General features: G+C 39.1%; 1 protein-coding gene across 2 annotated transcripts; it reads left to right on the top strand.

The window, feature by feature from the left end:
• Window positions 1–15,539: 15,539 nt before the first annotated feature.
• Window positions 15,540–18,822, top strand: gpr85 (G protein-coupled receptor 85). Of its 2 annotated transcripts, none has more exons than XM_041781073.1 (2): window positions 15,540–15,663; window positions 16,905–18,822. In XM_041781073.1, the coding sequence occupies exon 2, from the start codon at window positions 17,072–17,074 to the stop codon at window positions 18,203–18,205; it is 1,134 nt and encodes a 377-aa protein (XP_041637007.1). In that variant the 5' UTR covers window positions 15,540–15,663; window positions 16,905–17,071; the 3' UTR covers window positions 18,206–18,822. The 2 variants fall into 2 exon arrangements, with proteins under 2 accessions (XP_041637007.1, XP_041637006.1); XM_041781072.1 differs by having other exon boundaries at window positions 15,562–15,990.
• Window positions 18,823–25,036: the final 6,214 nt, after the last annotated feature.

Raw genomic sequence — 25,036 nt, 5'->3', positions numbered from 1 at the left:
GCCTGGACAATGTCCATCAGGACAGAACCAACGTTGACAAGGCGAAGTACTGAACCGGCATCTGCTCCCATACCTGACGAGCCCTTACAATGTTAGGGGCTGGGAGGTTGGAGGGTCAACGTCAGAGAATATTTGTGGTGAATTACAAATAAGTAGTACAAAACCTGAATGCAGTACAGCAACAGGACAGCTGCTAGCAGTTTTTTTATGTAATAGTCTTTGACACAGCATCCAGTATTGCCTTGACAATAGCGACCATGTCAGCAATAACAACTACTAAATTAAGAATTTTTCAGGCTTTGAAAACTACTGGGAATATCCAAGGTTAATTAAGTACTCAGCTAAACAAAAGATAAAACAGTAGTTATCATTTTTAATAGATAAAGACATATCAGTGCAACAATTATGCAAATTGGTTCCTTCAGCTGGGTTTGATTGCCAAAGGACGAGGGTTTGAACTTTGAAATACCATGAAAGCACCAAAAAGCGATAATATTATTGCATTTGAACAAAAGGGCTCTAAATATTCACTGTGATGTATTATCTGGAGCCATTTTCAAATCTTTGTAACACAAAGCAACAAATGCAAGGATGAATTGATTACCCTTTAACACATTATACAACTGTCAGTGTAACACTCAACGTGTGATTATCAAGCATCCACCCTCACACTCCCTCATTGCTTACAATATAACTGGATAATTACACTGCATGATTTATCTTTTATTAAAAATGTGTCTCAGTCTACTATACCATGTTCCCCCGCGTGTGAGTCGCTGTAGTCCCACTCTATGTTAAACAGAACCCAGCTGCCCTTTTCTTTCTCTGGTGTTGATTCAGACCCTCTAAGTATTTCAACATCTCGGGCGTCGCCACAAAAGACGCAGGAAAATCCATTTGTCATGTCCCTCACAGTACAATTCATTATGGATGGAGCACTGAAGCACTACAAAAGCAGCAATTGCTTTAATGGGTCAGCTGTTCAGTGTTTTCGGAGAAACCAATTTCAGAACATAATTAATCTTCAGGGAGGGATGTTTCGTGCCGGTTGGTTAAGGTGAAACTCACTGTGTCCTCACTGTTGCAGAAAGTAATTGATAATGGATGCTTACAGAGCTGAGGTCTCTAAAAACTACCCTTTTCAGTTTATCTGACCTGTAAACATTTGAGGACAGATAACTTAGTAAAGTGTCCTTGGTCCAAATAAATAAGGAACAAAATAAGACTTAGGCACTTGGATGCTGGAGTTTTTTAAATAGTGAGTTTTAGAAGTGTTGCAAACAGAATTGCTTCCACTTGTGTGAAATGTATTAAAAGAAAGAAAAGAGACAACCACCGTCCTGGAAAGTCTGCCACCAACACTCACACATGCTCACTATAAACAATGCATCTCAGGTGAAGGTGGACATTTTTATAGCGCTCCTTCCCTGCCAGGTATACCGCTGATTCCTGGCAGCTGCTGGCACTTTGACTCTGCTGAGGGGAAAACATGCCTATAAAAGTCAAAAGACTTAGAAAATAGAGTCACTTGAAAAGCAACCTCACAAAAACTCTGAGCCGAGACGAAAATTAAAATTGATTTTTACTCAAAATCTGGATATATATCATTGGGGTTTGTTTTGACTTGAGCACATATTCTGCCAGAATTGTAATCATAAAAATTGCATTCTCCACGGGGTGGGAAATTTTGGCTGAGTCACAAAGTTGGGATCAAATGGTAGGTGAAAACTAAAAATCTTGGGGTGAAAAAGGACCTGAAAGGTGTTGGGGGCTGGTGTGAAAATCAACATCCGGTGAGAATTAATGCCTTTGCTAAAAGCTCAGCTACAGCTGTGACTAAGTGTTTTCCTTCCTGATTTATTTTTCTTTTCTTTTTGAATATTTGTCAGACTTTAATATTTTAGATCATCAAAGAAATTCTAAAGACAAAGATTACCTGAGTAAATACAAAATGCAGTTTGTTTAATGAATTCATTAATTAAAGAAAAAAGCCATCCAAACCTACATGGCAGTTCACACTCAGACCGCCAGATCTGTTGAATCAAGAAATTCCTTCAATAGAAGCTGTCTGAAAGTGAAGTAGGCTTAAAGATCTCATGTAGGAACACGTCATGGCACTATCAAAAGAAATTCAAGAAGAGATGAGAGAAGTCATTGACATCTATCGGTCTGGAAAGTGGTACAAAGACATTTCTAAAGCTTAGGGACTCCAGTAAACTATGGTGAGAGCCATTATCCACCAATGGAGAAAACTTGGAACAATGGTGAACTTACCAAATTACTCTAAAAGTTCAAGACTAGGCGAAGACAAAGAAGCAAGGCTAACTAGCTAGTTAGCATAATTTTCCTACCAAGATTGTTCATCCTTTGAATGAAAATGGAAATAAAGATTTCACAGTGAGTTAGCAAACATTGAACACTAAACAGGAAGTGCACCATAGCTTCTGCTGAATTCCATTGAACTCTGAAGTCAGAGCTGGGGATTCGTCCCATTTGCTATGAGCTCATAACTAGGGGTTCTGGGGGTTGCTCTGACTCTGGATGTAAAAAGATGTGTTGGCAACACAAGGTGTGTTGACAAGGAAAACCAAAGTGTGATACTGTGGTAATGCTAAATACTTTGGTAGCTAGCTTCTTACCTCTGGTTTTGAATGTTAGGAAACTACAAGGTATGTGGGCAGTGAACTTCCACAGTTAGAATGAAAATCCACTGTGTAACAGTGCTAATGCTAACATGCTAGGCTAAGTAGCTTGTTAGCTCTGGCTACGTAGCTTATTTGCTCTTATGATTTCAAGTAATTGGTTCCACAATAGCCTGAGGTAAATGACTTGTAAGTGATGAAACCAGTAAAAAACAAGTATTTAATGGGAACGACTGCTAATGCTTCAGGATATTTTATTGGCCTGAGTTGTTCAATGGCTGGGTAACGTAGCCTGACTAAAATAAGAGTGAGGAACATAAAATGGTACATATGCTAAATTTTAGGCTAACTTGCTTGTTAGCATACTTCACCTACCCAGTCAGCTTTCATCCTTTGAATGTTTATGAAAGTAAAGGCTTAAAGTGCACAGAGTCTGCAAAAAATATTAAACACTAAAAAGCGTTAAACTGTTGGTGGGCAACCAGAACAGTTGGCAGCAAGAAAGATGCACTCTTGAGTTAAATCTTAGACTTGTAGTGTTTTTTCACAACTAAGTTGACAACATATGTTGTAACCTGTGAAAAAAAGGATGATGGATGGTCCAGGACACCTTTGAGAGAAAGAATGGGAAATTTCCATCAAGACAAACCCAAAAAAGGTGAAAAGAAGACCTCAGTCTCAACTACAACTCCTGGCTAGCTTAAAAGCTAAAAACTGCCAGTAACTGCTACAGAACACTGCCTGATCAACAGGAGACTACTGAATGCTACCTACTGAGGTAGCATGGGGCGGCACGTACGAACGCAGCGGCCCGGCGCTCCATGACTAGCAGCAAAACAAAGACACCAGAACTGACAGCATGTCACAGAGAACGGGACGCTCTGAGACTGAAAGGAGGAGGACATGGAGCAGCACGTCACCTACTGGCGGGGGGGCAGAGACAGCGTTGTGCAAGGAGGCAGAGGCGGGGCAAACAAGCCGGTCTGCAGGCTAGGCTAAGAGCGGCCCCACACAAACCTGCCCTACCAAGCATCTTTCTCCCGGATGCCCGCTCCCTCTCCAGCAGGACGGACTACGTGAGCCTCCAGATTTCTAACCACCGCTTGGACGGCTGTGTTTGCTGCTACAGAGGAGACTGCCAAACGTAATTTCGTTGTATTTTTTACAATGCAATGACAATAAATTACTATCTTAGTGTCATAAAATTGCTAACTATAGCTTACCGATTTAATTCAAAAGTTTTAGCATGTGTCCATTCTAATAGAGGCGACGTATCATTGTAGTAAGGGTCTGCAAGGGTGGGTGTCAGAAATGTGTGGTCTGCAGTCAGACTGTGTTGAGCTCACCTATCCAGTCAACTTTCATGAATGAAGGGATGACTTAATAGTGCACTGAGCCAAAATATTAAACACCAAAAAGGAGGTGTTAGAAATTCATAACGTACCATGACTTATTCTGTGTTGGAAGGTGAACTTTTCATCCTGTAAGAGCTGTATAACTACGCCTGAATATAAAGCTCCCTAGTTTCATTCTTTAATGACTCAAAAGGAGAAGTGCCAATGAAGGGAAGTGTACCACATTAAAATGCTATTTTAGCAACTAGCGGCTTGTTGTTACACAGTTAAACAAGTTTATTTGAACAGTTCTGCCTCTGGTGAGGCAATTTGCCACTCATAGTGGCGTATTAATAGGAAAGCACAACGGCAATAAATGTTCCTCTTGGCATTTTGAAAAATAAATCCAGGAAAAGTTTTAACCACTTGGAAAAAAATAATATGAATAGAAGATTCGGTTTCATTTTTTATAATACCTACAAAAAAATGACAAAATTTATATTTCACTTGATTCAGATTAAAAATTGAGGCCCTTTTGGTCTCCAAGTTTAAGCTGTATTTGTAGAGATGGGGCTTTTGGTAGCTTTGCAGCCAATTCTGATGCAGAACGCATTAGCAGTTAAGATTAATGTCACTGCCCTGGTCTGTTAGACAAACACCCTCATTTCTTCATATTCATTCTCTCCTATCACACCACTGTGATCAGAGTTCAAGGCTGCTTCTCCTGTGTATAATTACCCCCTTATGTAGTTTGATATGATTAATGTTTGAAATAGGAAGCTCTTTGAGGGCCTTGTAATGGACATGTGGTCTGCCAAGTGCAGCCACAGAGATCATACACGGCTCAGACAAACTTGTGTGTGAAATAAATAGCCAAAGAGACAGCAGGAGCGAGGGAGCGGGAGAGCATATGATGAGGAAGCCATAAGCGTGCCTATTCATCTCCTCGCACGGAGCGGACAGGTACAGAGGCATGGCAGCCTTACAAGGTCAATATTTTACTTTGGCTTGTGCGCTCTAATTAGATTACAGGCAAAGTGCCCCAGGAGAGCACGAGCACAGAGACGTAGACGCTGTGAGCCAAACAAATTGTATCATGAGCTGAGATGTTGGAGTTCAGTCATTGCAGAAGAGCTGGTTTGAAGCGATTTCGACATGTTTGAGGACATCAGGGGTCATATGTAAAACATGAAATCACAGACAGCCTCTGTCACACACTCACTCAGATGGGTCAGAGAAGTTAGGCTTTAATATTTAACAGAATTTGTCCTGGACTCTGTATTGTAGTAACAAGAGATTAATAATCAAACATGGGGGCACCTAAGGCCTGGTGCAGGGGTTCTCAACATGGGGGTCTGGACTCCCTTGGGGGCCACAAGACACTGAGAGAGGGTCACCAGATGCCTCAGAAACAAATAGTTTTAAATGATTTCAATTGTATATTTTACACATTTTTAAATGAAAATATTTGCATAAAATTAAATGTAAAATAAAGACTTGGTCATTTGGTGAGATTTATGCTGAAATCAAAGTAATGTTAAAAGAATCCAGGTTTGCACACAGATTTGGCCGGGCTGCTGACAGACCCAGAGAATGGGAGCCTCCCCAGTTGTGATTTACTGATAGTATCAATACTATGTATTTGATCAGTAGCATTGATGCTAGCAGCCTGGCTAACAGTTACTTCATTTTAAAGCCAAAGAGTGTATCAAAATATTATAGGGTTCTGATGCTGAAAGTATTTATTTGTGCCACTTTGTCACCACTTTTCTTGACCAATTTACCACCATTATTTGACACTTTTTATCAATTGTGCGCCCATTTTTGCTTCTTTACACAAATTTGACCACATTTTAACCAGCTTTCATCCCCTTTTCTCACTAATTTCTGCCATTTTTATACCATTTCCTCCACTTTTAAGCCATTTTTGTCACATCTAAACCCTTTCCACAACTATTTATCCCTGCTTTTGTCATTTCAAAGCCAATTCTTGCCTCTGTCCTCCAATTGTTGCCCCTGTTGACACATTATTACCACTATTAACCCCTGTTTGCCACTTTTTAACCACATTTCACTATTTGTTATGCCCATTTTTGCCAGTTTAACCAATATTTGACACTTTCTGCAAATTTCCCTACCTAAGTTAACCTGTTTTTGCTATTTTAAACCAATTTTTCCCACTTTTTAAATCAATTTTCACCATCATTTCCACCCTTTTCTGCCACTTTTGAGCCAATATTAACACTTTTACCATTTTTTACACCTGTTTTGCCACTTTTACCCATTTTTGCAACCTTTATCAATTTTTTTCTGAATGTTCACCTATTTCTCCAACTTATAATTCCATTTCACCACCTTTTCTGAAATATCTTTTACAATTTTCAACTTAATTGAGCCATTTTTTTTTACCCATTTTGATTATGTTTTTAAGAAACAGGATTAACATTTTTCTATAATGCTATAAATGGATAAGAAAGAGCTGTATTGCTTTGATAAGAGTGGTTTTTATTCAGTTAAAAAACAAAATATAGATATCACAGCTTTACTTTACCATATGCCCATGATTTTGCTGCTCAGTAACATCTGCTCACTGGTTGTGCTAGGTCACCACTGATATAAAACATGTTACACCATCAAGCATGAGTCATTTATGTATGGCATGACTGTGGTAGTGTGGAGAAAACATTATCCCTGCTAATCAATCACATAACACAGAGGCATACAACATATGTATACATATAATACATACATACATATACATATATATATATATATATATATATATATATATATATATATATATATATATTTATATAAACAGGATTCAGATCTTATCATTTAAGAATCAGCTTGTTCGTGAACAACCCATCACTAGTTGTTTTAATGAAAGCTGCTTGGGAGCTGAGAGTAGGCTGACATTGCAGTGCTGGACCAAAAGATCAGATAAAAAGAGCTGGAATCCCCATCACTAGCTGAGGGAATATTTGTCATTATTTAGCTGCTTGTTGTGTTTGCTAGTGATGCTGTTACTGTGTATGTGAGAGGCAGATGGCAAAAGCATTATTATCACTGTTTGTAGCTAATTGAGCTGTACACACGTCTGACTTCAACTTCCATCAGTGAGAATTTTCAAAGTAAAATTCATTGACATTTGTTACAGTCCATTTGGGCCTAATAAATGACCCCACTATATCTTTGCCTTTATTCTTACACAGTTTACTTACACAGCCTGCTAACAAGACATTTGTCTAAGTAACAGAAGCTTGACAAAGGGTTCACTTTGGAGTTATTACACTTTGAATCCATTAAAATGTATTTAGGTGCAAAATAACGATAATAAGTAAAGCAGAAGCTAAAATGCTTAATTATTTTTTAAGCTGTGTGAGAAATGCTTGCTGATGTGAATCTTCTTTAAGAGAAAATGCAGAAGGCACGAGTCATAATAAAGCTGCCATCCTATTGGCTGAGCGAACCAGGAAGTCCCTCATCTCTGACGCAGGCGCTCGCGCTTCCCGAAACTCCACAGCAGCGGCTGAAACGTAGCCCAACATGGCTCCTACACTCACAACATTTGTCCTGGGCTTGATATTCCTGAGTCTAGTCCCACCAGCGGAGGCTTACGATGCGGGGGACGCTCTCGCCCTCCTCCTGGGCACCATCCTCACCGTGGTGGGCTTCTGTGCCTTCCTCGGCTGGTACGCGCGGAGGCGGAACGACACGCTGTAAGGGAGACTCATGTGATCGTCATCCTGGACTGTTCTCTTGTCATCCAGCGCATTTTTGCCTCTTTATGGACCTCCTGCGGACATTTTGGCACACTTTTTGTGTCGAAGAGGCTGATGAGAAACGTGCCTTATCGGAACTAGTGCGTCAGGCGTGATGAGACGCACGAGGAGGAGGAGGGAAACAACCAGGAAGTCCAAAATGAGGGACTATTTACTCGTACACTGCTGAGACTGCAGACCGAGCACTGTTGCCTTCTCTATGAAAACACTGCTGCATATATACCCTCCTATGAGGACGCTTTCATTGCATATTTTCCATGCTTGGAGTGAACTGATGTGATTTCCTGACTGATGTTTCTATTGTTTGAAGCACAATAGATCAGAAGTGGACATACTGAAAGAATGAAGCTGTTGCTGTCATTTCTGTTACTAATATGTCTGACTGTAGCTTTGAGATAATAAACTGATTCTTCTGCTGCTCTTCACATCTCATGGTTTGCATGTGAGCGGTTATTATTTACACCATACCTTAATGGGGAACAGATCAGCTTCAGATTTTGCCATAGTGAGATTTTGGCGGCATACATTAAAAAATAAAATGCAGATATTCCTAACATAGTAAAGTCATACCTTTATCAGACATATTTGCAATGTTTTGAATTTTAGCAAAGCCTTATCCAAGGAAAAAATAAGAATCATGAGCAAACTATGCTTCAGATTTTCAATTATAAGTACTGGTAATGCAGGAAATCCTAACTACAGCTGATATGATATGAAACAGCCTGAATTTGTGGAGATGCATGGGATTTGAAACACGGTTTTTAGCAAGTATTTAGCTTTTTTGAATGTTTTTCATAATTTACCATCACAAAGTTTGATTGACCAGCCGTACTTGGCCTATTACTTAGCCCTTTATCACAGCAGGGGCCTAATCCTGAATTTCGGTCCAACCTGGGAGCCAAACAGGGTCCACATTTAACCTGTCAGCATTTCACCAGCAAGTAAACCTTAGCACTGATGATAAAGGATTGTGAGCTTGAAAAAAGTATAAATATACATTTAAAGGATCAAAATCTGAGATAAAATTCAAACGTATAGTTGAAAAGGTCACAACATGGCATTTAATTTCAAAATAATGTTTTAAAAAGGCAAATATATGAGAAAGAAAGTTGAAATCGTGATTTTTATTGGGCTAAATATGATAGAAATTCAAAATCATCGGTTTAAAATGTCAACACATGAGAAAAATTGTACAATTTTGAGTTTAAGAGGTCAAAATATTACTTACAGTTTAAAATTGAGGATACTAAAGGTCAAATTATGAGATAAAAGTCAAAGTAATGAGCTAAAAAGGAGTATAAAAGGTCAAAATATTGTAAAAGTTCATAAAGTAAGATAAAAATTCAAAATTGTGAATTGAAAAGGTCAAAATATGAAATAGATGTCAAAACCGTAACTTTGCGTTATAACTGTGAGATGCAAAATTAAGAATATGAAATTAAAACATGAGTTTTATTATCCCATATTCCTGACTTTTTATCTAATTGTTTTAACTTTTCATGTATTCCCATTTTTAATGACTTAACAAGGATATTTTAAATCATTATGGTTAAGTTTACCCTTTTAAATTGGAGGAAATCTGCAGACTTCAAACCAGTGGGCCAGTTATAATAAAAATATGATAGAATCTGGTGGGCCGGGTGTAATTGTACCATGGGCCGGATTTGGCACCTGGGCCTTGAGTTTGACACTCCTGACTTAACCCATTTATTAAGATACAACTAGAAATTTAAAAAAATGTGCGAAAAGTAATGGTAAAATGTGAGCTAAAGACAGACTTTACCCTGAATTTACCCAGGCAATCTTAGCATGTTCCACCATGCCACCCATGGCAGTGTTGTCTCTATGCTGCTTTTTTCTTTTTTATTCTCCATCCAGGTGATCCCATAATGCATCTGCAATATTCAGATCTGGAGTATGTGAGGCAAGCCCATAACTGTCAGTGTTTTATTAGCTGTTTTTCTCTTAAAATCATCTTAAATGTCCTGTGATTTCCCCTCATATTTCCATATTAATACACAAAATAGGTGCTGTAAAACTTAAACTTTTGCACAGTTGTAGTAATGATGTATGGATGCGTAAATCCCTAAGGCATGCCGAGACTTCCCTGGTGTGCCTTGCCACACCAACTGAGGACCACTGGCTTTGAGACATTCATTGGAAATGAAACCATTTCCAATCAGGATCTTAAAACTATCAACAAGCACTATTGCACAATACTCTAGTATCTAAATGGCACAATCCAAAAAGACTAAAGAGGAAGTGTCTTTTTGAAAGATCTGCTTATATCTGAAAGATTACAACCAGAGCCATGAAGGCATTCCTTTTTGTGAAGGCTATTTTTCAGAGGTGGAAATAGTACCAGGCTATTGTACTCAAGTAAAGCACAGATATTTTGGTTACAGTTTATTTAAGTGGACATAAAAGTGTGGCTCCATGTGCTAAAGTAAAAGTAAAAAGTATTAAATTTAAAGTTTTCTTGAAGTACTGAGCAGATACCAAGGAAATTATGGGAAAAACCAGAGTATGGCTTATTGCAATTTTCAAATTGCAGAAATTGCAGTATTTCTCTAAACTAAATTTGCACCAAAATACCAGTTTAATACTTTTTTTTTCCAGAAAAGATACTTTGTGCAACACATCATGCAAGCTTACTTTTTATAGAGATCATTTCTTGAGCCTTTTTTGCCCAGACAGGATATATCTGGGGAGAGAAAGCAGGGGAAGACTTGCACCAAACAGTGCTGAGACCAGAACTTGATCCCAGGACCAGTGCGTCTAGGACCACAGCCTCTCTACATGTGTGGCTGCCCCACCAGCCAAGCCAAACTGGTGCTCATCATGCAAGCTTTCAAGTGTCAATTTTTTAGAATAGTTGCAAAAAATCCCACATTCCTTAATGTTGCATGCATTTTTCGTATTTAGAATGAGAATGACATAAAAATGATCACTTATTTTAACACAACAGTTCATTTTGGAATAGCAATATTAGTCCAAATGATTGCAATTGGATTTTTTGTTAAAAGTGTTCAGCAGTACTTGTTATGATACTTGCATATTGATGTTTTCATCACACTTCTTTGGCAGAGCTTTGTTATGCTGCCTTGATTGTTCACAGGGGTATAAGCTAAACAAATCAGTCCATTTACTACTGTGATTGAAGTAATTAATAAAAATAGGTAGTTCATATTGACTCGTGCATCACACAACTGGCCTACGGGAGTGAAGTGTTTATGTTTAATCTATCTAATATGGTGTCGGTTGTATTGCAGAATTGTTTTTTTTCTTTTGTGTGTGGAAAAAACACATATTTACAATTGCAATACTGGAAAAAGACCCAACAGATTGTTTTCCCAAATTGCTCAGCTTTAGTCGATACTTAGGAGTTGTACATTAAAATATGATCTTCCCTAATTAAATGAAACAACATGAGAATATGAATCTCCAAACAGGTTGTTCAGGTAAAGCCACACCTTTATAATAAAGTTAAACAAACAGGTGTGTTGGGATGTGATGTGGGATCATTCTCTCTTCTTTTAGTTCAGTTAAAACTCACTTGATTAAAATGATTTCAAAATGTAGTCAAAAAAGTGCAAGTACCCCCCTCAACAAAACTACTCAATTACAGTAAAATGCCTAAATGTAATTTGTTACTTTTCACCTCGGGTATTTTTCTAGTGGTCACAGAGATGCATGAAGTAAAAAGTTGTATTAATTAAGCATTAAATATGTAGCATTAAACAAATATCTGCAAATTTGACTTATTTTTTAGTAAAGATACATAATTTTCCAGCATGTCAGTAAATTTAATACACTGAAAACTCTTACTAACCAAGGAAAAATAATAAAACGTATTTGTACAGGGGATATTAACCATTTCATTCCTTTGTTTAATGGATTTCTAAAGTCATTTGACCTTTTTAGGGTGATATAGACCAGTGGTTCTTACCTGGTCCAACCTAGAGACCCACTACCACCTTCTTCAAGGCAGATTAGGACCAAAATTTCTTGATTTTTAAATCACAACCTAATATTTTTTATTGAAAATGGGACAGTTTGAGTTGAGATAGAACAAAACATGCAAAGAGATGGAGACATGTCATTAAGAATTCAGCACATCATTGACTTTTTGCAACATATTTCTGTTTTGAGGAACTTATCTGCAACCCACCAGTTCAGAACCATGGCTATCAACTATCAAAGGCTTCTTCAAGTGTGTAGAGAGGTCATGAGATGATGCTCATATTTTATTCTGTGCTGTTTTACTGTTTTAAGAAGTCAGTTCACTCTGTTTTGTCAGGATTCTCAGCCCATTTAAATCAAAATCTTGGCACGACAACACTTGATTCCATGTTTGAATAGGTTTTTTTCACTGTTTTTCTTGAGATTAATAATGAGAAAACAACATAATGTCACTTTGGGGTTGGCATTTTTCAGCACTTTCTAAATATCTGCAAACTAATTCAGGCCTTTAGCCTTGCCTGGAGGCTAGCAGTCATTTGTTTAGGAGGAAAATGAAATATATAAAAACATGACTTGGTCTCCAGGTCACTGTCTGTGCAGCATGTATTCTTTATTAATCATAAAGCATGGAGATCTTCACGGTCCGCCATGCTGTGGCACTGTCTCTACAGGCATGATCATCATTAAATGATCAGGTATGCGGCTCCTCATGTGTGCATGCAGCTGAATCATTGTTCACTTGTTACACAGCACATGACGTCGCAGCTCTTCATACATGGCTGAGAAATCAGATCCTATGAATTTCTCATGCTGCCCGGGCAGAATAACAACAGTTCGCAAAGTGCTTGTCAATTATGTATATACAGTACAGGAGGGGAAGTCATTCTACCTTGGGGTGAACCGGCTGCCTGATTTAACCCTTCGCTTTGGACATGACGGTTGACATTTCTGCCGAGTGAAACATGCATGAGCACTTTGAAAAGCAGACAGAGCTGGAGGAAACAAATGCTTCTCCGTTTTCATCAGAATAAATCCCATAGGGACACCAAAAGCTTGATAAAATGTTGTTTTTAAAGAAAAATGGGCTGCTGAGTCCAGTGGCAACTCAGGATGTTTGAGGGGCAGGGCCAAAGACGGCACCAGCTGTGTGCAGAGGGGCAATATTCGTTCAAAAAGTGGTCAAACATTTGCAGTGACATAGTAAGACATCTTGGTTAAGCTTTAACATTTTTATAAACTAGGATTATACCTACTACACCTCTGTAAAAACAGACGAGGAAATAAGAACTATTTAACCATCGGTTCAACAAAGATACATGAGGCAAGATGTGGATGAAAATAAACTTTACACCAGGGAGCTTAAAGCTGCATGTTCTCCACTGTTGGACATGTGGTTTCATTTACTGAGAGGAGACCCGGCTCACTGGAACCCTGGAAGGCACTTACTGTCCAATAGAAGGGCAGCATGGACGACATTTCATTATGGAGTGTCCCTTTAAAAGGCAACCTAGAGACACTTTGTCTGATATTGTCCACTTGGACAGCACTAGCGAGGAAACTATATTAAATTTAGGGGTACTTATGAGAGCACTTCAGAGGCAATTTGTCAATTAGCGGGTGCTTTACAGGTCACACTGCCAAATTTTGTCCATTTAGAGGGCGCTTAAGAGGGCACATTGTCACATTTGTCTACTTAGAGGCCACCAAAGAGGACACTTTATCACATTTTGTTCACACTTTGTTAATTTTTGTCTATGTAGAGGGCATTTTAGCAGGCACATGATCAACTTTTGTCTGAAGAGGGCCCCGTAGCCACATCTTGTTTATTTCGAGGGCACTAAAGAAGACACTTTGTCATTTTTCATCGTTTTAGAGCGCACTAAAGAGGGCACATTTTCAAATTTGTCTACTAAGAGACCACAAAAGAGGGAAAATTTGGTTTATTTAAAGGGAAACTTGTCTCTTTTATTCTAGGAAAAGGGCGCTAAAGAGGGCACTTTGTTTTTTTTTTTTGTCCATTTAGGAGACTAAAAAAGCCAAATTTTGTTTACTTAGAGGGCACTTTATCAACTTATGTCAATTTAGAGGACACTTGTGTGGCAATTTGCCAATTTTTGTCTATTTAGAGGACATTAGAGAGGGCACTTTGTCATATGTTGTCCACTGAGAGGGCAATTTGTCAAGTTTTTCCATTTAAAGGGTACTAAAGAGGGCAATTTGTCAAGTTTTTCCATTTAAAGGGCAGTTAAGAAGGAACATTATCAACCTCTGTCTAATTAGATGGGACTTATGAAGCTTTTTTTATCAACTTTTGTATTTTGAGATGGCACTTAGGAGATAATTTAACATGTACTGTATATTAATGGACACCTAAGAGACAATAAGTCGGCACTTAAGAGGCCGTTGCAAAATTCTGTCTAAAGATGGCACTACGGAGGGCAACTACTCAATATTTGGCTATTTAGGGGGCATTTAAGATGCATATTGCCAAATTTTGTCCATTTAGAGGACACTGATGAGGACAAGTTGCCTTTTTTCTCTCTTTATAAAGCAGTGGTTCTCTACCAACTGGGCGTTACAATCCATCACCACCTTGTCATGAGAAATCGTGACCCAGATTGGAAAAAAAAAATTAAACCACACAAATGGAGGATGTTGCAGTGTGGACCTTAGATGGGAATAAACATGATTAAATAAAGAAACAGAGATAAACAAGTATGTCTGAAAGGCATTAAGGGCATCCCTACACTTTATTTTTACTTAGTTTTTCCAAAGATTGAATGGAAACTGGCAGTCTTCGAGGGATTACCTAATTTCCTGGGGAGAATCGGCTTTTTTATTCAAACAAAAGAAGATAAATAAAGTCAAATGTTCTGTAAATGACTGAAATTTACTCTCCAGTTACAGCCACTTTTCAAAAAGTTGCCAACTGTGGCGTACTTTTTGACAAAAATGGAGGAAAATCCCCCAACATCCCCAGCTTCATGAACATTCTGCCTTTAAAGGACATCCTTTAAGTTGATCAAACATTCCATTCTTGCATTTAACGCTAATGTCATCAAAGTGACGATGTTTTTAAGGCTTTCTGTCCCTCATAAACTTTTTGTCCTTCTTTTTATTCCAGGCACTCAATTACGACCCTCTGGAAACAGCTCTGCGACCCACTTTAGGGTCCCGACCCACATGTTGGGAACCACTTATTTAAGGCAATTCATAAAACGTTGTCCATGCAGAGGGCACCAAGGATGGCATTTTGCAACTTTCTGAACATATAGAGGGCAAAAAGGATCCACAAGAGTGCTTCAGTTGCATCAGGAGGGGCATTCACCCCCTTTACCCCCCCTTCTGTCCACCCATGGAGCTCTGTGACAAACAGACATAGCTGGAGGAAACAAGAATAAATCATCAGAATAAATCAGACAAGAACACCAAAAAGCTTGATAAACGGCTGTTTTAAAAGAAAAAAAGTGCTGCCTAGTCCAAACCCCATTTACTTTTTGCATAATTTAAGCAGCCTTTTATTTGATTCATAAATTATTTCCCACCTTGTAGAGAAGTAGGTCTGCCACACTCAGATGAGTGACAATGATGTCTTTTTTTAAATGACAACAGAGAAATGAGGAAGAATAATCTGTTACATTTGGCGTTACCGGGGGAAACGGCACGTGCTGCTGTAACGGCCCCAGTTGAGCAGATGTTACCGTGAGAGAGAGAGAGAGAGAGAGAGAGGGCTCCTGCTGCAACAAGAGACAAGACGCGTCTTGGATCACAAATAGGGATGCAGGGCGCATGCGCACTGGGCTCCGTTTACTGGAGGATATTCACCGTGGAGGAAAAAGGGGGCAGGCAACAAATCAGGCTTTTTATAAGAGCAAAAACCCGACTTGTGCAATGTAAATAACCCAAAGAGGAGGGATACACATTTAGGATTATCAACAGGTAGGGTTTTGATTGATCTTGTGATCGGCTCTGTGTCTGTCTCTCTCTCTTTTTCGATCTCCGTTTTTTTTGGCCTTGTCTTGTGTGGTGGCTGGCATTTCATAGCGAGGGACTTGGGAATAATTCGAGTCTAATGGACGAACACGGATTTGTCACAATGTTGTGCTGTATCCAGAGAATTTGGATATAACGACGGTGGTTTTAAACTCCAGTATTTTTTTTTTTATTTTTTTGTTTTTTTTTTTATTTTTTATTTTTCACCGGAATCTATCGGATTCAGACGCGCGTAAAATACTCGCCTGACAATCGGAGGACGCATTGAAACGCGTAAGTAGACACAACAGACATGAAATCAAACACCACCACAGGCTGTTTACTGTGTTTTTACATGTTAGGATAGCGTTCGAGTTGAACATCCCATAATATCACGAGCAGCTGGCTTGTTATTGTCACTTCCAAGCATCCTTTTCCAAGCTGATATTCACACCCGCGCATTAACGCGGACAAATAATGTCGAAATGCGGCTTTAGAGGCAGTATTACACATTCTATCCACTCAACTCTTCCTCCTAATTACTAATATAAAAGATGATCTGGAAAATGGAGGCTGGCTCAATAATCGCCCCTAATGAGAACACTGCTTATCAACGTGAGAGCCGTAATCCTGTTAACCTTTAATCAGACAAAAACACGGATGCTTTATTATGTATGCGCCCTCCGTCGGTTTTGCATGAAGGCGAAGCGAGTTGATTCGAGGCACCCACCGCTCCTGAGAGCCGTCCCTTGTTCTGCAGGGTGTTGGGTGTGATCTAGGAGAGCTTATTTCTGCACTGCATTTCTCTAAATGTCTCACTTTGCGTCTTAAAAGCATCCATTCCGGGCTTCTTCTTCTTTTGTGTGTGTGTGTGTGTGTGTGCTTGCTGCTTCCTTTTTGCGTAAAAATGCGTCGTTTCTTAATGAGGTTTGGTGCTTTGTGCCATCATGCTGCTTTTGTTCAGGAAGCCTTATGAAGAATTAAAACAGATAAGTCTAATCAAGATCCATGACTGCCTGCGTGTCTAACTGTGAAAGTGTTCAAGCTAAGGAGAGGCAGAGCTCTGCCAATTTAAAAAATGTAAGATTAATAAATTAATAAATGCCAGGCAGAGAAAACGCTTTTACTTCTATATTGTGTAAGTGCAGTTGAAAACATTGCAGCTGTTGTTCGCCACTGAACGCTGATGGGTGGATGATATTTTTCAGGGATTTTTTTCTTTAGGTGTGATGAGACAAAGGAACAAAGGATGCCTTAGAGGAGAGGTCGCCTGCACGTCTGGAAACCTCTTCAAAGCACACCGCCAAATGGATCTAACGCCTCCCCCTGCCACCTCTAGATCATGATACTTGGCTGAAGCTATCCCGCTATCTATATGATCCCTCCTCCATCTATGGCGAACTATAGCCATGCAGGGGACCACACCATCTTGCAGAATGTCTCTCCTCTCGCCACGTTCCTCAAACTGACCTCGCTGGGTTTCATCATTGGCGTTGGTGTGGTTGGAAACCTCCTGATCTCCATCCTGCTGGTCAAAGACAAGAGCTTGCACCGGGCGCCCTACTACTTCCTGTTGGATTTATGCGCTTCTGATATCCTGCGCTCCGCCATCTGCTTCCCCTTCGTCTTCACCTCGGTCAAGAATGGATCCGCGTGGACGTACGGGACGCTGACCTGCAAAGTCATCGCCTTCCTGGGTGTGCTCTCCTGTTTCCACACGGCGTTTATGCTATTCTGCGTCAGCGTCACGCGCTACCTTGCCATCGCACATCACCGTTTTTACACCAAGAGGCTGACCTTCTGGACCTGTTTGGCTGTCATCTGCATGGTTTGGACGTTGTCGGTGGCGATGGCGTTCCCGCCGGTGCTGGACGTAGGGACGTACTCGTTTATCCGAGAGGAGGACCAGTGCACGTTCCAGCACCGCTCCTTCAGGGCGAACGATTCGTTGGGATTCATGCTCCTTCTGGCGCTCATCCTCCTCGCCACACAGCTGGTTTACCTCAAGCTCATATTCTTCGTCCACGACCGCCGAAAAATGAAGCCGGTCCAGTTCGTGCCGGCGGTCAGCCAGAACTGGACCTTCCACGGGCCAGGCGCGAGCGGGCAGGCGGCGGCAAACTGGCTGGCTGGGTTCGGTCGAGGTCCGACTCCGCCTACCTTGCTGGGAATCCGACAGAACAGCAACGCCGCGGGTCGCAGGCGTCTTTTGGTGTTGGATGAGTTCAAAACAGAGAAGAGGATTAGTAGGATGTTCTACATCATGACGTTTTTCTTCCTGGCGCTCTGGGGGCCCTATCTGGTCGCCTGCTACTGGCGGGTGTTTGCAAGGGGCCCTGTGGTCCCTGGGGGCTACCTGACGGCGGCCGTGTGGATGAGCTTCGCCCAGGCTGGAGTCAATCCTTTCATCTGCATCTTCTCCAACAGGGAGCTCCGGCGCTGCTTCAGCACCACGCTCCTCTACTGCAGAAAATCCAGGTTACCCCGGGAACCCTACTGCGTTATATGAAGGTTTTGCTGTGGGTTTTTTCTCATCTATGTCTCTATTTCCCTGATTGATCTTGATCGGGGCATGCTCCCGTTGTACAGCGCACTCTCTCTTCTATCTCTTCTCTTCATCCTCCAGTTTTTTCCTCCCTTCTTTTCAGAGGTAGAAGGTGGACGGCGAATCACGAGGGTGGTTTAACATGAAACGTCTCAAACGTGGAGGCTGAAGGGAATGAGGATGCGCAGGAGGTCTGGATCCCTCCTGTGTTTATGTTTTAGTAAACAAGACGTTGTGGAAGGCCATGCCAATGCAGAGAAGCAAAAATTGAAAAAAAAAAAATAGGAAAAGAATTGACAAAACAATGAAAACAGAATCTTTCTTTGGTGTGAAATACAAAAAAAACGAAAAGAAAAATGAACAAAAACAAAGAAATGATACCTCTCAAGGAATCACTGGAAATGTTTTACATTTAAAGAGTTGCACTAAAAAGATGTAAAGATGCTTTTTTTGGTTGCATTGCAAGGACAACTTTTTCCTTTTTCCAAACTTAACAATGAATGCTTTAATTTGCAACAGACTACACAATCGCTGTAAGTAAAAGCAAAACTTGGTGACTGTTGGAATACACCACCACAAAAAGGAGGTTTTAATGTAAGTGATATCTTTTTCATTTCCGGGGGTTGGCGTTGGTGGTGGTGGTGGTGGTTGGGGGGAGGGCGGGGACCTTTACGATGGGGATTTACAATGTGTGGTTTTTTGAAGTTGCAACTTAAAAACTAGAAATGATTTTCTTGTAGTTTTACGATCCATATGTCCCCTAGTGTCTGGCATTGTTATTTTCTTATCACCTTTTACAGAAAAAAAGAGGAAAAAAAGATGTTTGGATTTTCAAAAGAAGTTGCTTTTAAGAACAACCTTGTGCTTAAAAAGACATTGAAGAAGTAGTTAAATGTTTCATCATATCCATGTACCTAAACACTATCATATTGTTACAGTATTGCTGATGCCACTCCGGGTGTTCTTGCCTTAATGGTTATGATATTGTCATGTTTCTTGGTTGTTGGGTTCTTTTTTTGTTATTTCATTCACTCCTGGAAAAGTCAAACGCAAAAGGAGGGTTCTTTTTTTGTTTCTTTTTCACATCAATGTGAAGTGCATGTCCATTTTTTAAAAAGCTGGTCCACTCCCATGAGCATCACAGGCCATAACACTGAGCAGCCCATTTTTATTCTGCAACGGTTTGCTACACCCCACAGAGTGCTCAGAGCACAGGGAGAGTGAGTGTTTGCGTGCGTGGATGTGAGTGCGTTTCAGAGCGCGCGTGCTGTATGGATCAGACAACAGTCACTTCAAGACCAGAGCCTTAGTATGAAATCTTGCACAATTTGTAAAAAATGTACAAAAAAATGAGAAAAAAAAAGACATTTAAGGCACACCGTCTTGTTTCTACTTTCCCTACATTTGCTCTCTACTGATTGTTTTCAATGACTTACTTTTTTCTCTTGTGGCCATTTTAATATTTATTATGTATTCTTTTTTGTATATTATAGATAGATTGTGTGTAAGTATGTGAGTCCTTTCATTTTTGAAGTCCCGAATGTGAGTACAGTTTCAGTTAGGATTGCATTTGCTGAAAGTTAACTGTGTAATCTGTTGCTTTTTTGAAAATAAAAAAGTTTCCATTTACAATGCTGGTTTTTTATCCCTGTCACTGGGGTTCGACATCAGAAACCCCCCTAGAATTGGCAGAATGGTGCTTGATTGGTTAACCCTTGTGTTGTCTTTGGGTCAAAAATGATCAGCCCTGATGTTTAGGATGGTGTTGTTTCATTTGCATCTGTTATAATGTTAATATTATCATTTAATGTTAGGAGTGGTGGTCAAAAAGGGACAACACACAGAGTTTGCAGTAAATAAGAAGATGAAATGTCTATATGAGTTACAAAAAAGCTTCACCCTTTCAAATGTTGCTACTTTTTTAGGCTACCAGAGATTATAATTCCCAGGATGCACTAATCCAGCAATTATAAAAATAGAAATAAAAAACCCTTATTATAGGTGTGCTGCAATAAATTAAGCAGTGTCCACTGCAACTGCAGATTTTCTGCACTATAAAGAAGAAAACACTGATTTTAACAAAGTTAGTGATGAAAAAGAGGTTACTTTTTCATGTGTGGATGGTTTAAAGGGTTTAAACTTCATAGAGCTTCTTTATTTTTGGAGTGCACAGAAAATTAAGACAACACAAGGGTTAAAGATGGTAAAAAATTACTGCATTTCTTGTTAAAATGTCCATAACCTAACACCAAAAACCATCCAGATGTGGGTTAAATCATCACCTTTCAACTGCTGAATATCTTAATGTCTATATTTAATTTTCAAATGCCTTACTTTGGTTTGTATTTCAACAAGAAGTAGATATATACACTGACCGATCACTTTATTAGGTACAGGTGTTCAACTGCAAAGGAAATATCTTATCAGCAGAGGTTGAAGACTATCATACTCAAGTCCAGTGCCTATAAACTTTTTTACTTCCTTGGATGTTTTACCCCTTTACTGATTTCATAAATCAATCATGGTCAATATGATTTGGCTTGTCAAAGTGAAAACACAGTGAAATTTTTTCACAAAGTAATGTCAAATAGAAATCACAGGAATCATCCCTTTTCAAGTCCAGCCACAAATTCTCTTTTGAATTGAGGTCTGGGCTTTGACGCTGCCACTCCAGAACAGTCACTTTGTTGTCTCTAAACTGTTTCTGTGTAGCTTTCTCCTAATGCTTTGGACCATTCTCGTGCTTGTTTAAATCTTCTCCCAAGCCATAGTTCTCCTACAGACTGAATAAGATTGTCCTCCAAGATTTTCCTGCCTTTGTCTCATTCATTTTATTCTCCACTTTTACAAGCCTTCAAGGGCTGGCTGCCAAGAAGCATCCCCACAGCACAATGCTGCCACCACCATGCTTCACAGTGGGGATGGTGTGTTTGTGGTGATGTACAGTGTTTTAGTGTGTAGTGTCGTGCCATTTTTTTTTCCCCATCAGACCAAAGAACTCTATTCTGCTTGACCAGGGAGTCTGCCACATGTCTTTTGGTGAACTGCAGTTGAGATTTAATCAGAGTTTTTCTTTTTGTATACAGAGTCTCTCCCATCTCAGCTGCTGAAGCTCCTTCAGAGTAGTCATCAGTGTCTTGGTGGAAGTCTCCTTCTTGCATGGTCACTCGATTTGTGAGGATCTGCCATATTCCTTCCATTTCTTGGTGGTGGATTAAACAGAACTTAGATTTTTTTTTTTATATCCATTCCCTGACTTAGATTTTTCGATAAATTTTTTTCTGGGTTGCTTGGAGTGTTCCATTGTCTTCAAGGTGTAATGGTTGCCAGGACAACTGATTAACCGGTGATTGGACCTTGCAGATACAGGTGTCTTTATACTACAATTAACTGAGACACATTCACTCCACTCAGGTGATCCCCATTTCACTAGTTGTGAGACTACTAGCACCGAGTAACTGGACCTGTGTTGAACTAGGTCAGTCACTTTAAAGAGGGTGAATATTCATGAGGACACTTATTTTACATTACATAGTTTTTGTTTGATTGACATTACTTCAAAAAATCTGTTTTCCCTTTTACATTAAGGTGCTTTTTTTGCTTTGTTAAAAAAGCCCAATAATACTGACCATGATTGACTTATAAAATCAATAAAATTGTAAACATCTATGGCGGTGAATACTTTATATGCACTGTTCTTGAGTTCACTTATCCTGCACTTCTTGAATACTCTTCATCTCTGATAATTAGCCAATCACATGTCAGCAACCAAAGCATTTAGGCATGCAGAGATGGTAAAGATGATCTGTTTAACTTAAAATAAAGCATCAAACAGGGAAAGGAAGGTGATTTAAGTAACTTTGAGCATGCCATGGTTTCATATGTTGGTTCTAATCATGCTAACAGTTTCTACATATGAGAAAATGATTTCTAAATGTGTCTTTGCTGGAACATAATCTCTTCTGTCATGTGCGTCCTTGGGACAGCTCGTCAAAACAGAATGTATGCGAAAGCTTGTCACTGAATGTGAAGTGTGTTTGACATTTAATGGAAATAATCTCCATGAATACATCCCTGGGGCACACTCACCCTCATGGTTTTTCCTACTGTGTTAAAGGGGAATACCACTGAATTTCAGATGTAATATATGCAATATTATTCCACAGAGAATAATGGAGAAGCACTCTGGATTAATGAGTAGCCTCATATTGAGCCCTGTAGTCACGAATGACATAGTGGCTTGCTCCATTCTCTTCTTCGCTTTAAGGTCACATTGACTTGAACAGCATTGGATGTAAAATTGGAATATATGGAAAATGACCTACTTAATAAATATCCTTAAATGCATGAGGAAGTGTAAGAAAATGTTGAAAAAATGTTATATATTCCTGCAAGGGCGAATCAGCTTATTCAGGGATAAAGAATGGACATTTTTGGGTCAAATAAATAATTTAAAACAAAAATTTGAAGCCATTAGAGCTCCTCTTGTTGGACAAAATTAGAAATAAAAATTGAGGTTAGTAAAATGGCACAAGCTTTAATCTTAAATTGAGTGGTATTTCTCTATAAAAATTGCTTTTACAATTTACTGATGATGTCTTAAAGGCACCGTGTTTACACAAAAAGAGTCGGGATTGAATTATGATGTGTCACTTCCCATTTTGTATTCCTCAAGCATTTTTCTGTATCTTTTTGCCACTGTTGTGTTTTATTCCCCCCTCCTAAAAGTCGTTCAGTTAAGTAATGACCCAAGCTCGGATGCCTAAAAACAAAATATGATGCTAAAATGGCCTGTAAACACTCCAGGTAATTGAATGCCATGCTGTGGGTTTCACTGATGAGAAATATCTATTAGGGATCCATTTTCATTATGATGTTGGCAATTACTGTTATATTTTGAACATTGATCTTTATATGGTCCCAGAGGGGCCAAGTTAGATGTTGTGAAAGCATTTATTGAAATTTAAAGGACTGGATGGCTATCAGAAAATGACCTGATGTAGCTTTTCATTAGCCCTGTAATGTTTTTTGTCAATTTTTCTGCCACTGACCATGCTCACACAGTGACCATTTACCTCTGGTGTTATTATGCAGTATTGTTCCATTTCATTTTTTTGGGTAGGTTTAAGGTTTCTGAAAAATAAGCAACTACATGATATCAATTTGAACATCTAAAAGTATAATAGGCTGTATTTCAGTAGATTAGAAGCTACTAGATATCTAACCTATATTAATTAGGTGGTATTCCTCCATAAAGATTGCTAATGCAGATTACTGAAGACGTTTGAGGCACAAAAAGAGGTTGATTTGAATGATGTGCCACTATCATGTGTCAGTATTATGAAAATCAAAGTACTATTACCTCTTCCTAGCCCACATAACAATAGTCAATGTAGTATCAAGAAAGCTGACAGATAAACGCTAAGTTTTGGCTTCCAACTACTTACTAGAAAAAACAATAATTAGCTTGGGTAGATACAACACCTGTGCTCCCATTTTGTAGTTTTATGGGATATAAACCAAGTCTTAAATTCCCCAAAATTTATGTTGAAGTAAATATCAAAACAACAGCTAACTTCAGCATTCAACCACTTGCAAGACTGTATTTCCATTAGCTGGGAAGGAGATCAGAACCTAGTCCACATTTTGTAGATTTACAAGAAATAACCTGTCTTTAATTCTTAGCTAACAAAAATTTAGTTTGTTGCAAATGATGGGACAACAGCTAACTTTAGTTTCCAAACATTTACCGAACAAAATAAGCTAATATTAGCTAGGAAGTAGATAAACCATTCTGTAGTTTTACATGATATAAGAGTAGTCTTAAATTCCTTGCTTTTTTATGTTGAGCAAATAATCAGATAAACACTGATAGACCCAATAATTCTTAACTAGGAATTCTTTAGCTTTAAATGATAAGGTAGAGGCCTTAAAGTCCTTGCTACAAAACTTTGGTTGAAGGATAAGCCAGTTAACTTTAGCATCCAGTTAGCTACCAATTGATTGTAGCACCAGTTACGAAGTAGATAAACGCTACTTTACCATTCTGTAGTTTTATTCAATATGACAGGAGAGTCTTATATTCCTAGCTAACACAGTTTAATTCCAAGCAAATTATCAGATAAGTGCTAACTTAAGCTTCCAACCACAGACAAGAGAAATATATTACGTATTCAGTTACTTACAAGACAACTGCAGCGTTAACAAGGAAGTGGATAAAAGCTGTGACCTATCTGTAGATATGATAAAAAGTCTTAAAGTTCTAGCTAATGAACTTATGTTGGAGTAAAAGACAAGATAGCTTATTAACTATACAATCAGTCACTATGAAATAGCTGTTGGCTAGGAAGTTGATTAAAGCCATGCTAACTTTTTGTAGTTTTACATGATGTAACTGGAGTGTCTTACATTGCCAGCTAACACAATTTTAGGTTGAAGCAAATCTTAAGATAATGGCTAACTTTAGCTTTCAGCCATTTACTTGAAAATAATAGTTAGCTAGGAAGTAGATAACAGCTATGCTACCATTGCATAGTTTTGCATGATATGGCAAGATTGTCTTAAATTCCTTGCTAACACAATGAGGTTCCAAGCATTCAGATAAATGCTAACTTTAGCTTCCAGCCACTTACTAGTCAATCATACTAGTCATAACTGTTAGCTAGGTAGTCAATAAAAGCTACCTTTCTGTATGAAATGACAGGAGAGTGTCCATGCTAACACAAATTTGGATTGGAGCAAAGGATAAATAGCTAAATTTAGCATCCAAACAATTACTGGTCAGTTGTATCATCC

Source organism: Cheilinus undulatus, linkage group 23 (assembly GCF_018320785.1).
Source record: "Cheilinus undulatus linkage group 23, ASM1832078v1, whole genome shotgun sequence".
NCBI classification, from domain to species: Eukaryota; Metazoa; Chordata; class Actinopteri; order Labriformes; family Labridae; genus Cheilinus; species Cheilinus undulatus.
The sequence above is the reverse complement of the archived record's forward strand: the minus strand, read 5'-3'. Positions and strand labels throughout refer to the sequence as shown.

Coding starts and splice junctions, on each gene's coding strand:
- gpr85 (XM_041781073.1), top strand. CDS start 17,072: ATGATCCCTCCTCCATCTATGGCGAACTATAGCCATGCAGGGGACCAC.